The sequence below is a fragment of the Chaetura pelagica genome, unplaced genomic scaffold (assembly GCF_000747805.2).
Source record: "Chaetura pelagica isolate M959 unplaced genomic scaffold, ChaPel_1.0 scaffold471, whole genome shotgun sequence".
Lineage (NCBI taxonomy): Eukaryota > Metazoa > Chordata > Aves > Apodiformes > Apodidae > Chaetura > Chaetura pelagica.
In genome coordinates, this window is record NW_009952430.1 from 1,008,555 (window position 1) to 1,021,951 (window position 13,397).

At 39.8% G+C, this 13,397-nt stretch overlaps 1 protein-coding gene across 3 annotated transcripts in view; it reads right to left on the bottom strand.

The window, feature by feature from the left end:
- The window catches only part of MYH10 (myosin, heavy chain 10, non-muscle), a 101,367-nt gene that overhangs the window by 42,601 nt on the left and 45,369 nt on the right, over positions 1 to 13,397 (bottom strand). For 2 of the 3 annotated variants that reach the window (XM_010008236.1, XM_010008235.1), the window contains exons 4-6: positions 12,304 to 12,406; positions 6,550 to 6,579; positions 2,375 to 2,467 (exon numbers count right to left, since the gene is read on the bottom strand). In XM_010008236.1, coding sequence (XP_010006538.1) covers positions 2,375 to 2,467; positions 6,550 to 6,579; positions 12,304 to 12,406 — 226 coding nt within the window. The remainder of the gene's footprint in view (positions 1 to 2,374; positions 2,468 to 6,549; positions 6,580 to 12,303; positions 12,407 to 13,397) is intronic. The other variant, XM_010008237.1, reaches the window with a different exon arrangement.

Here is a 13,397-nt window from a genome sequence, read left to right on the forward strand (position 1 = left end):
TAAATTAGCTTCAATGGTTACTCCCTGCTGCTTAATCTGCAGTTTGGCTGGAAAGCCAGTGGCACTAACATGACCCTGTCATGGAACAAGGCTTATTTTTAAGCATTCCCTGTCAGGGACCAGCACCTGAACTCAGATTTCTGAGTATGAAGAAACAGAACACACTATGCTCAGCCTGTAACTGAAGCATTTCTACTTTTTGCTCAGTAACAATTCCAGAAGCTATATTTATAACTAGCTCTAAGAATGAACTGACACTTTACTGAAATTCAGCCAGTAGACTAGATATAACACATGTATCAGCAGCAGCACGTCAAGAATGGCAGCTGACAACTTCCTACCCAGAACAGGTACCACGGAGCCTCCTCAGACTGACACGGCTCGAATCTACCACGTTACGTGTGAAAATAAACATGAAGCATTACATAAGGTCTAGCCAGTGTTTTTCCCTGATTTAATTCAGAACCACTTTACTCTGTTTCACCCTTAAGTTATCTAATTTCTGCTGTCAAGTTACCAGTTCCATGAACAAAATTAATGGAGAGGAAATGCAGTCATTAAGCAAGCTGACACATCAGAAGAGGGGCCCCCATGCTCCCTGCTTCAAAGTTCAGCCATCACTAGTCCACACTAGAGAGGGTCACTTACCAAGTTAATCTTAAAAGCAAAATGTGAATACATCCTTTTAGCTAGCAGTGGCAAATCTTGCTATAAAATCTTTAATTTATCAGTAAGTCTATAGTGGTGGCCATCTAATAACTGAACTCTGCTTACACTATCATTATAGCTCTAAATACATGGTTTTGTAAAAACCACATCAGAAGGAAGCATTTAGTTCTGCAGTATGAACCCAGCAAGCCCACTCTCCTGTCCTCTGCAAACTGGAGACTATTTCCTGAAACACAAGAGAACACTGCCTTTGGTAGAAGGAAAAGAAAAAAATATTCAGTTGATTTGACACTAGCCTTATTTCAGTCCTATCTGGTATTATCAGTGTGAAGGGAACAGGCTGGCATCCTCATGCCAAGCCTGTAAGGGCTGAACAACAGCACTTCTCACTTTGTGGGAGGATATATATTTTTTTAAGTCAGGTTTTTAAATGGTTCTTACTGAAGATTATTTTTTTCTGCATGAGATGTCACCATCTGGAGTGCATTATACTTGCTCCTTTATAAAAATAGAGCTGGAGCCATCTGAGTGATTATGTTCATGATGGCAATGCAGACTTTATATAATGCAAACCAGACAGTAACATCTTTTAGGAAATAAGAATCTTCATTAAATTAGTACAATCTTTGATGGATTCAAGATGTGAAACCAAGTAGAATTATCGTGCAGTGAAACCTGTTGATGTTATAAATCCTATACCCTACATATAGAAGCACCAAGGAATACTGTAAATAATGTGGCTATAAAATTATCAAAGTTGAATTTCTCCAGTACTCTAACCCTCCCTTCATGACTGAAAAGGCTAAGGGATTTAGTCACATAGATTTCCAGAGTCCTTATCACTGGAACCAAGCTCATATATTACAAATCCAAGCAACTGTTGAAACCTCAAGGCAGCCAAGAAATCTTTCATTTGTTCTGTAAATTTTAGTTTTGTTCCCACACAAAAAAAGATTTAATACCTCCTATACAGTCTGCAAGTCATACTAAAAACATCTTTCCCTTGAAATAGGAGATGTTTTTCTTCCTTCAAAGGGAAAGAAACCTTAAGAAGTGGTAAATAGCTATTCACTCCTAGTTCCACTCCTATTTTTAAAACAAAGGAACACATAAAAAGTGGTTATCTGCCACCAAAAGAGTATGTGAAATTAAGGCACTGACCCAACAAAAACAACCAGCTACAACAGTGCCTACACCTTGAATAAACCATACTGTCTTTTTTACTTTTCTTCAGTAATCCTGGCAGATAGAAGGGTGTGGAAATCTAGAGAGGTTTTTATATGCAAGTTTTGTGCTTTTTTTTTAAAAAAATACCATTTTCTCTCTAAACCAATGAATAGATAAAGTCATAGTTATTGACAAGAAGGCTACATATTTAGCCAAATTCCATGTTGAGGCCATATTTGTTCATACTTTATAGGAGTTCAGCAGTATTTTGTGCACACAGGCCACAATTTAGCTCTACAGCAAAGTTATACTTGTTTTACACTGAACAATACTGTCAATTCAAGGATGGATGAAGTTAGAAAGTGGGTAAAATTATCTTCAGTGAGCCCAACATAGTGATGAGACATGTGAGAGAACCTGAATCGTGGGAGAAAGAACAAAGCTTCTGATACCAATCAAAGAAATTCCTAAAAAGGGAATTTCTCCATACACAGTAATGCAGGTTTACAGACTCTGAAAGAGAAAAGGAGTAACTCACAAAGCGGGAGGAATTGTCATTTTTCACTGTCTTTGCATTCCCAAAGGATTCCAGAATGGGATTCGCCTGAAGAAGCTGACGCTCCAGCTCCCCCTAAAAACCACACAAACAGAAAAATAAACAGACATGAGCACAGTGCACAGGTGATTAAGGGTTCCTATATTCTGCTTCTTCCTGACAGTCATTTCACCCAGGCTGTGGCCATGATGCCACCTTCAGAAGGGGGTTATCACTTTTCCCCTCACTTCTACATCCGCTGATAAAAGTCTCCTCCATCCAGTGGATCATGTGGCTCGGTTTTTTGGCAGGGTGGTTGTTATGGGTTGTTTGCTTTTTTAAACACACACAAACAGAGCAGTGACCAAACAGGGCTTAATGGATGTTGAAAATCACTGAACATGAAAAAGCAAATTCACATTTAGGGCTAATGAAATTAGGCACAGACTTGGCACGTTTAAGAAAAACTAATGTGACTGGTTTAGATTTTAGTGCAAGTTTATTCTTTAACATCCTGTTTAGTGATTTGACAATACAGCAACTTTGGAATACCTATTTTCAATCTTAACTTTAAAATCAATGAAATCCCCACTTTCAGCCAGCCAGACATTGATATCATTGCAACATCTCTGACCTGAATGCACCTGAGGAGCGTGCCAGAATGGCATAATGGGAACTGAGCAACACCAGATACAAAGATCATCTTCACATTGCTCAATTCAGCCAACATTGCTCAGTATGTTAAATGCCTTTTTTTTTTAATGTTTCTTTAAATTCAAGCCACTGGATGTTGAAATCAAAGTACTTATCTTAAGGAAATTGCACAACAGCTTTTACAGTTGCTGTTCATGAGGGGGTCTGGTAACCAAAAAAGTCTGTACTGCTTCCATGAGCCCAGGAGGCATGGATGTACATAAGGAAATATGACACTGCCTTCCTGCTCTGAAGGATGGTTTAAAAAAAACAAAACAGACAAGAACAAACAAACAACAACAACAAAAGAAAGTGAAGCTGTCTAGAATGTAGTCTCAAAAACTGATGTTTGTGTTCATAAACCTGCTTTTTCCAATTATTTACAGCATAGATGACTGAGCATTAAAGAGTGGGAAACATAAGTCTCTTAAGGCTTCCACAGGAGGTCAATTCTTACACAGGAATTTTTAACATTAATTAGTTAACACCTAAAAGAGGCTTTTATTTGTATATTGAAATATTTTTCAAGTCCTCCTAGAAACTAATGACTGGTCTTTCTTTCATGTGACCTCAAGTTATCTGCTCAAAACTCATTTACGTCCAAATATATTCCCTTTGGGACTACATACTGTCTGAATTTTGAAATAACTAAAAGAAAAAGATATGTCTTAGCCCAGAGCACATGAAACATTACTTGGGCCACAGTGCCTACGCACTGCATGTTAGGTCTGCCAACACTACAGTTCTCAGAAGCACTTTCAGATTGACCCCAAAAAATCCACAATTGGAGAAAAACCAGATCTGTTATAACCACTATAAGCCCATCTGCCATTTATAATCTAAAAGCTTCCCATGTGAACACATCAGGTAGTGGGAAAGCATTTGCTCACACCATTCTTCCCATTCCCCTCTCCCAGCCACATTGTCAGCTCCTGCTAAGGCACCAAGTATAAAAATGAGAAGCTTGCTTACCATGCTGTACACAGCTTGAAATAAACCACATTACGTATATTAAACGCAGCAAGCGTGTCACAGCTTACATTTCAAATTCTAGCTATTCTGGAAAAGAAAGCAGACTGGCTTCAAGATGAGACTCCTCCACAGACCATCACTGTGCCACCAAAAGCATCTTGCTGCCCATGCTTTCAAGTGCTTCTGTGTAGCACAGCCTGAATTTGGGTTTGGGCAGAAGAACTTCTGCAATGCATTGGAAAATCATTTCCCTCCAATTTTCCAACTGAATGCCAGAAGTTCATGGTAGCTTGTTTTTACAATCGTCTCTGAGGATTTGAAGGCAGGTCCTCAGATGTGGTGGAAACCCATGATCACAGCCCCTGGGGTTTGCACTCACAAGCAGCCTTATTGAAAGAGCACAGCTCTCACACTGTGTTAAACAGCTCCTGATTTAGTAGCTTTCCTTTGCAGATGGACGAGCTTCACAGCCCAAAATCCATTCTCTTGTTTAGAAGTGTTTTGGAAAGAGGGGCAACTTAGCCTGTGGGTCTAAGTCCTGCACAGGCCCCTAACCAGAACTTGGAAAAAGCAGTATGGAGAGTGAGGTCATGCAGTGTTTCATGCAGGGCAACACGAAGAGAAAGGGGAGGTTGTTGTCTCAGTTTCAGAAAAACCAGCATCCCAGTGATTCGGTTCATGGTGAAGCCTGGGTGAGGCAAGGAAAACTACATGCTACTCACATACAACAGGGATCCACTCTGTAGTCCAAAATGACATTGAAACAGACATGTTAATGATTATGGTTTATGCAATATCAACACTTCTGGATTAGCATGTTTCCACTGACACAGTTAAAATGAAAGAGTGGCAACTTGGCCTGTGGGTCTAAGTCCTGCACAGGCCCCTAACCAGAACTTGGAAAAAGCAGTATGGAGAGTGAGGTCATGCAGTGTTTCATGCAGGGCAACACGAAGAGAAAGGGGAGGTTGTTGTCTCAGTTTCAGAAAAACCAGCATCCCAGTGATTCGGTTCATGGTGAAGCCTGGGTGAGGCAAGGAAAACTACATGCTACTCACATACAACAGGGATCCACTCTGTAGTCCAAAATGACATTGAAACAGACATGTTAATGATTATGGTTTATGCAATATCAACACTTCTGGATTAGCATGTTTCCACTGACACAGTTAAAATGTTTGCCAACAAACAGTTTGTTTCAACCCTGGCAAGCTAACTCTAAGCAAGAGGAGGGTTGAACTAAACACCACTCCGTCTGTTTTTTGGAAGAGAGAAATATTTTCTTTAAAACCTTTAGAATTGACTAAGGTTTGCAAGAAGGGAGGATGAGGTAAAATACTAAGAATGTCTGTAACTTCTGAAAATGAGACTGTGGGCTCAGACCCACGATTGGGTTACAAAGGTTTAACGAGTCACCACACACCAGCAAAGGCATCACAGCTGTCCATGCAATTCCTTTTTGCTTCCAATACACCAGACCTAACTTGGAAGTTTCTTTAGCTTTTTCCTTTCCACTACCATTTAAGTTGCACTACACTTAGCTTTCAGAAAAATATGAGGGGAAGAACACAATCAGCTAAACTAACTCATGGTAGCTGCTTGAGTGACCAAACCTTGCTTACACCGTATGGAGCTGTTGCAAAGCTTTTATTTAAATGCTCATGCCCAAAAAAGCATCACTTACCATCTCAGGTCAGGGAGTAGAGCATTTCTCTTGCATAACATGAGGCAGGAATTGTTTCTCCCTTTCCATAGTCTTACCCTCAACTTCCACCCAACCCTTCTCTTTACGCTCCATCGTAATATGCTCCACAGCACTGGGAGTCCTACAAGTCCTCCCCTGGTACAAGAAAGTGGTCTAGAACAGACCCCCTGCTGCTGCCCACAGGAAGAGGGGGCTCAGGGGAGCAGGAAACATGCAGCAATTCCTGCATGGCAGCTCCAGCCAACCTGAGCAATAAGAGCAGCTGGAGTTCAAACATTAATTCAGGCAGCACCAACTGAACCAATGTCATGTCACTCACACCACTCAGCCCAGAAAGGCAGGGGAAACACTTGATTTCAGAAGACGATTGGTTAGGCCAAGCCTTTCACACTGTGTCTTTATCAGGTTACCAGAGAAGCTATACAAATATTCAGACTAAACAGTAGGTTAATGAAAACAACTTTGTAGCTTCCACTACTCTCTTATTTAGTGCTTTGTTTAATATTAAGTGTTCTGCACTCTCTCAGCAGCACATTAACCAAGGCTACACGTGGCAACTGCAGGTCAGGTACAGAGAGGGTGAACGTTTTGCTCCAGGACAGAGTCACACCACTTCAACGTGGTGAGAAGTGCTTTGCAATCATAAGGAACTTGTAAGCTGGTCACTAGTCCAGCCTCTAAGATACTTAATACTATATTAGCTGTATAACTCTACAAGATTTCCCACGTTATAAATACAAATCAGAAAATAGAAGAATACATATCAGTTCACCTACATAACTTTAAAAGCATAAAGAAAAACACTTGCCTGATGTTTCACGGGCTTAGGTGATTCGGGCTGTTCATTGCAAACAAACAAATGCATATGTTAGCAAGCAAGCATTCCAGCTGCAAGTTACATCCCAAATTATTAAAGTCAGTAGGTTTAATTTCACTATATACTCACTTCATAGAAACTGTTAACATTTCTATTAGAAAAGACGTTATTCACTTGTCATCACATGCGTAAAATACTGAAACTTGTGTTTATGCAAAGGACTAATCCCAAATAAAACACAAGATGACAGATGGACCTTCAGCAGCAAGGAAAAAGGGCAATAGTTGAACTAATTGTGCACTGCTTCCCACAGTTTTGCCAAACAGCAACAGAAAATAAATCCACAACACCAAGTAACTTTCTCTGCAGCCTTAGCCACTGCAAGGTGGTTTTGTATGACTAAGATGATCAGTATTCTTCAAAATCAGAAAGGTTATGAAAGAATCAAGAGGAAAGCAATACTTAGGGAGTCTGGGGTTTTGTTTTTGCATTGTACTTCAAGTATTTAAGAAATGCAAACCTACAATCAAGACAAAAGCTTTGTTTCTTTCTTCACACAATGACCATCCACATAAAACGCAGCAAAAACTGGGAAGACCTTCCAATTTTGCCAGGAAGAAAGGTAAATGCAACATTAACATAATAAAGTAAAATAAATTTTAAAAGCCTTTCAAGACTCAGTTTTACATAGTTTCTGCAGAAATGCAGAATTTTTCAATTCCATTATTTATTTCCTTGGCTCAGTCTACAAGTTTAATAAACCTGAGCTTCACGTCAGTGAGCCTAGAGGGATAATACACCAAGAAATTCTCATTGCAAGCCAGATGCACATCCTCCATTTATGTCTATTATTTTAAACAGCCAGCACTGCTTTAGTGCAGAATAACAGACATTGACAGGGTCTGTAAAGCAGTTGGCAAAGGTTTGTCTTATTCAGCTAAGTGATGTGAATTTTGCAAAGCTGCATCAATACCTGCTTGGAAAATAACTCAGGCATCTAGAAAAATGTTAGAAGTTTCAGTATGAAACTACCACTCCTCCTGTAATCACTAGAGAAGAATAAGTACAACTAGGAGGCACTTTGGTTGCTTATCTTCAGCCAAGATAAATTGCTCTCTCAGGTGTCCATTTATGTCCTCAGTTAGAAACAGAACTGAGCATAATCAGACATATTTAACTTTGGTGTTTAAATTAGGGCATCTAAAGCTCATCTGGGAAAACCTCACTAAGGGGAGCTTCATTCTGAGCAAGCCTACCCACGATCCTGTACTTCAAAACCAATTATGTTTCTTTTGAAATTAATAAAAGAGGTTAAATAATTTAGTATTCCAGCTGCAAAGGCAAATGCAGTTACTGAAAGCAATCATTGACCTGAAAGTATCAGTAATTATGTTACAGTTGGACTCGATGATAATGAAGGTCTTTTCCAACCTAAATGATTCTATTTCTGAAACATAAAACTGCACCATGGTGAAAGCTGGATTTCAGTGGAAATAGAGGGGGTTTGGGATGGGAAAGTTTTAAGGAGGAAGGCAGTGAACAGAAGCCTAATTCCGTTCTTCTGAACCAGAAGTTCAATAGTACCAGGGTGACTGGAAGTGGAAACAGCAGTGATGAACAGATGCAGTTATTCACAGACCCTAACTACTTAACACACTACCACGAGTGAAGACAACTGCTAATCTCACTTATGTGACCATGAATAGGGTCCAAGTATGTCCACAGCCTACAAGTACAGCTGAGTATCCCCCAAGCTCACGTAGCCCATATCACATGCAGGTTCATGGCAGTCTCTGGGCAGCAAGTGACAACCAGCACTTTTTCTTCTTTTGGAAAGCCATGTATGCAATTTTTTAATTTTTTAATACTATGTTTTGCACTGACTTCCCTCCCCATCCAAAACCACAAAGCTGTAAACTAAAGTAAAACCAACAGTCAGTATTAAGCCTCACAACTCAACCATATTAAAGCAGCCCTAATACATGCATTAACATTTTTCCCATCTCAGGAGATGATAAGCCACAAAGCAAAGTGGTTTAGAAGTCTCCTTATCCTCCCTACCCTTCTTGCTTGATCTGACCAAAACCCTCTCTAGACACACTGGCTTCCCCTCCACACTCACCAGTTACCTGTCCTTTTTCTCCTCCTCTGTTTTTATTCCAAATATCCTTTTCTCCACACTTCCCGGGCCAACATAAAAATGATTGAGAGTTAAGGTGATAGAGGTCACAACATGCAACACACTCAACCTGCATGATGAACACTTAAATAATTATTTTGATCTTTTCTGTGTGATAATCAGTTGCGTATGAACACAGCAGGTCACATTATTTGCTCAAGAGGCTCCTCTGTGTGGCCCAAGTGCATGGAAGAGCTGACCAGACCAGCTGACACCAGTGTGGGTCACCTAACTCTGCCAACTCCCACAACTACTAAAGCTTCTCTCCTACATTTTTACCACCACCACCACCTACCCACACTTCCCAGTGTAGTGCCTAAGACTAGAGCTTTAACATTCCTTGGGATTAAACAGGAAATGAGACAGTGTGGCTACAGATTCAAACACTCAAAAATTAGGAAATGTTAGAATTAAGGCTGTCCAGCACTGTAATTCCACTTTCTGTGGTTACAATATGTTATTGGCTCCACTTCCCACAGGATCCCTCTCTGAGGATGGCATGCCAAGGGCTGTGCAGGACTCTTCTGTAGGCACACATTCACTAGCTGTTATGAAAGAGGACTGTTGGGAAAGAAAAGACTCATGGACAAGCAGCCGAATGCCAAACATGATGAGGATGCCCAAGGGATGGGTAGAGCTCCTACGTGATGCTCCTCGCATAAACTGAGCATTTCACAACCAGTGCTGCTGGAGAATGTCCTTGGTGAGCATCTGTGGCATGGCAGAACTTCAGTGCTACTCTGGCCATGGCCTGAGGTGTCAAACTGGGGCTACCTTTGTTTGTCACACTCTTACAGCACTCTGTCAGGCAAAGCAGACAAAGTTAACCCTAGACTTCTGAACAGCACTGGAAAGACAAATATGCAGATATCAGTGTGCAAACTGCTTCATCAAAAATCTGATGCAGCATTCAGAACAGTCTCCTCAACATGCATGTCACTGATAATTATTTGTAACAGGATGGATAAAAAGAAATCCATGACTAGCAGCCTAACAAGCCTATTTAGAATCTCTGTGCACAGGCCAATGCACAAGCTGTACAGAGGGGCACTATGTATGGATCAGCACCAGCCCTCCAGAGCTCTCTAATGAATATGTAAACAGGAGCCAGGCAGGGCTGCGTGTATAAACCCAATTCTGGTACTTCCTAACTTTTGAGTGTTAGGTGTGTCAATCAGAAATTCTTGGTTTGTGATATATATTAATAAGAATTAATCGTTACAGCACAAGGAAGACTAGTTTGTATTTTCAAAACTGTTTTGGTTACACAAACATTCTGCATTTTTCACAAACATATTTCTTTCAGGGTTTACCACAGCACTGCATAAAGTGTACAATCAAAATACCTAACTTTTACCCAGGACACTAACCTGTTGGGTTTTTTTACTGTGCCTCAACTATGTTTTACAAAGAAAAAAACCCCAACTTATTCAGCCTTCATGATGGCAGCCATCAATGGTCCTCAGAGCAGCTGATGACAACAACCATCTTCAAAACTCTTTGGGATGAAGACCACCATCCCATTTGATCACACTGGTGAACAGAGAATTAAATTGCAGGTCTGCCAGAGATTTAAATGGAATTGACCAACACTGCATTAAAAAGGGCAACTCATCCTTCCCTTCACTGAGGCTTTCTACCCCAGCTTTCCCCTCTTTTTTCTGTGCCCTCACTTCATACTCGCTATGCAACCATGCAATAAACAACAGAGGAAACTAATTACATTTAAAGCCAGATGGACTTTTAAGGACACTAGTTTGAGCCTGCATCAGTCTCTAGGCCCAGTGAGCAGCCACAGGAATGGTTACAATGACCAAGCTTAAAAAGGGGTATTTCTTTTAGCAGAGGTACTGCATGAAGTGATCATTGAAACACAGCACAAGGCAGGCCAAAAAAAACTGGGAGTACTTTTTAAACAAGCAAAACCAGGGCTTTGAGTGGTTAAGCACTAGAACAGGTTTGCAGAGAGGTTGCATCATCACCATCCCTCAAGATTTTAAAAACTCAGCTTTACAAGGAAGGGCCATTTTGAAAAGAGGCTGAACAAGAGGCTTCCAGAAATCTCTTCCCACTTGAGCTATTCCTGGTTGCCAACACATATTGAGATACCTAATGTGCAGTTCCCTTCTCTGCCTGATTCCCTTCTCTTGCAAAAAGCTGTAGGCAATTTTACTCCTGTAGAAACTGAAAAATAATGCTTTGTTTTGTTCAAAGCTGCACAGCAAAGAATATTCATACATCAAAGCCTACACAGAAAACCAAACCTGATGGATGACGTGCTGACTGGCATTCCCCAGAGCCACATATTCTCCCACCACACAAGACAACGCCACAAACATCCAACCTAATACTGCTGACACTCCAACCATAAGAACCTACCTTCTAAGGCTCTAATTGACGTGGACACAACCTGCACCACGCTCTGGCTGCACAATATACACTTAAAAAGAGTTATTTTTATTTTTGCTGTGTGATAATCCAGCTGTGCAGGGTCACGTTACTTGCTCTTGATTAGAGCAAAGATTCATGTTTCCCCATTTACACAATCTGAAGAGAAACCAGAGTATAACTTAACTATACATATTTCTCCAAATCTACCTGCAGGCCAATCTCTCCTTCTCTTCCACTTCAAATCCTTGACTTTTTGTTCCTTCACAGATTGGGCAATAGTCATCTCCTGGTTTTCCATGCATTTGAGTTTCGACACATTCAGGAATGTCTTAATGGTAAGTGCTGTGCACTAGAAATCACTAGAAATTGTTACTAAGTCAGATGTTCCAGCCTGAAAGCTTCCAACCACCAGGGACACCTGTGGTACCCGTAGAGAAAAGCAGGAGTAGGCCAGTATTGATTACAGAGAGTCAAAGCTGAGTTATTATTTCACTGCAAAGAGTGCTTAAACTTATAGTGCCAAGTGCTTAAACTCATATTTTTTAAAGCAAAGAATTGCTAAAAAAAATTGGGCAAATTTTGAAGTCTGGCAGTAAAAAGTTCTACGTTAACCAGGAATTAGTGAAAAGTTAACCAAAAAAATTAAGATTGTCTGACATACAAGTGTACACATTCTTGTTTGTAATGTCTTGTGAGCTTCTTGTTTGTAATGTCTTGTGCTACTGCCTTCTAGATATTGCAAGTCTACAGCAGTTTTTAAGCTTGAAGATTTTTCCCATCTACAAGTTAATTTTTGAAAGAACAGAAAGCTTCTTCCCAAATTTAGGACTGAAAACTGCATCTAATGGGAACTAAATTCACAAGGAATTGCCCAAGTGAGTCACATTTTTTGAAGACTGGAGTTTACTGAATCAGAAAGCTTTGATATTGTTTCTAGTTACAATGTTTGCATAAAGGCTTTAATTTCACATCAGAAGTTAAACAGCCAACGTTAATTGGAAATTTTGATTTAACTGCTCATTTCTGCCCCTGCTAAAGAGAAAATAATGGTTGAGACAAAATGATGTGGATTACATTACAGCTTGTATTTAATAAAAAAGTTGTGGTTTTTTTTAATGCAAAGATTATAGTTTTCAAAAAGAGCAATAAACAAATGAGAAAATACCCCAACTTACAGGAATATTATGGTCCTTTCTTCCTTTATGGGAGGAAGCAACATGAGCAAGGTACTGAATAACCTTCTTAGTGTTTTCAGTCTTTCCGGCACCAGATTCACCTCTGCAAAACATTTCAGACATTTTCCTCAAAATTAATTTGCAACAACTTATTAATGCTTTATTTATAGCAACCTCATTTCATTCCATTTATGGCTTTACCTACACAACATACCTTCCCTAACCATCTAAAATCAACAGCACTGGGGTGTTTTGCAGGGAAGGCATTTGTTTAAAATACTTCTTTTATCCTAAAGATCTCCTTAGCATTAAGGTGTTGATACAATGTGTAACCTTAGTTTGATTAACAGCTTTTGAGTATAAGACTGGATTCCTTTTTTACCTTAAATAACAAGAAACAGACTTGCCCCCTCCCTTGACCACAAGGCCAGAGACAGCATTTTTCAGAGTGCAGATACATTTAGTTTTTGTAAATAATGAGAGATGTATATATACATACACACACACAATTTTATATTTAGCATCATTTGAATATACTTTATATTCCAGGAGCTGATTATAAGAATTACTATGTTGATGGAAACATTCAGTATCTTTAGAAACCAGCCTCAAAGTACAGTAAAACACATTTCAAACAACCAGATTCTTTGCACTGCTCATCTCAGACTCTTCCCTAGTCTCAGAATATATTTATGGCTACAAGGCTACAGGAATTCTTTAAGAAATGAACTTATTAGTGCAGAGTAGTATCATACAGAGATCAATAAAAATAGCACATGCACATTTCATTTGTAAGACTGGGGCAGATTTAAAGCAGAACACATTTAGACAGAATTTATTGTGAGGTTTCCATATGGGATATTCCGGGCAGGAAATGTGACCAAGTTCACATCACAGCAATCACCAGTGTTGTTACTGCAGCTCGGTCTGGTGTTCCAATAACTCCACACATCAAAGGGATTACCAGGTCTAACTTAGCCATGGTTCAATGGCAGCAAAACACTGGAGAAAGATCCCATTTCAAGTGAGACACCAACTGCCACTAGCAATTCTGAAGTACATGAAGCTAAAAAGGTTTTTTTTAAAGGGGATTT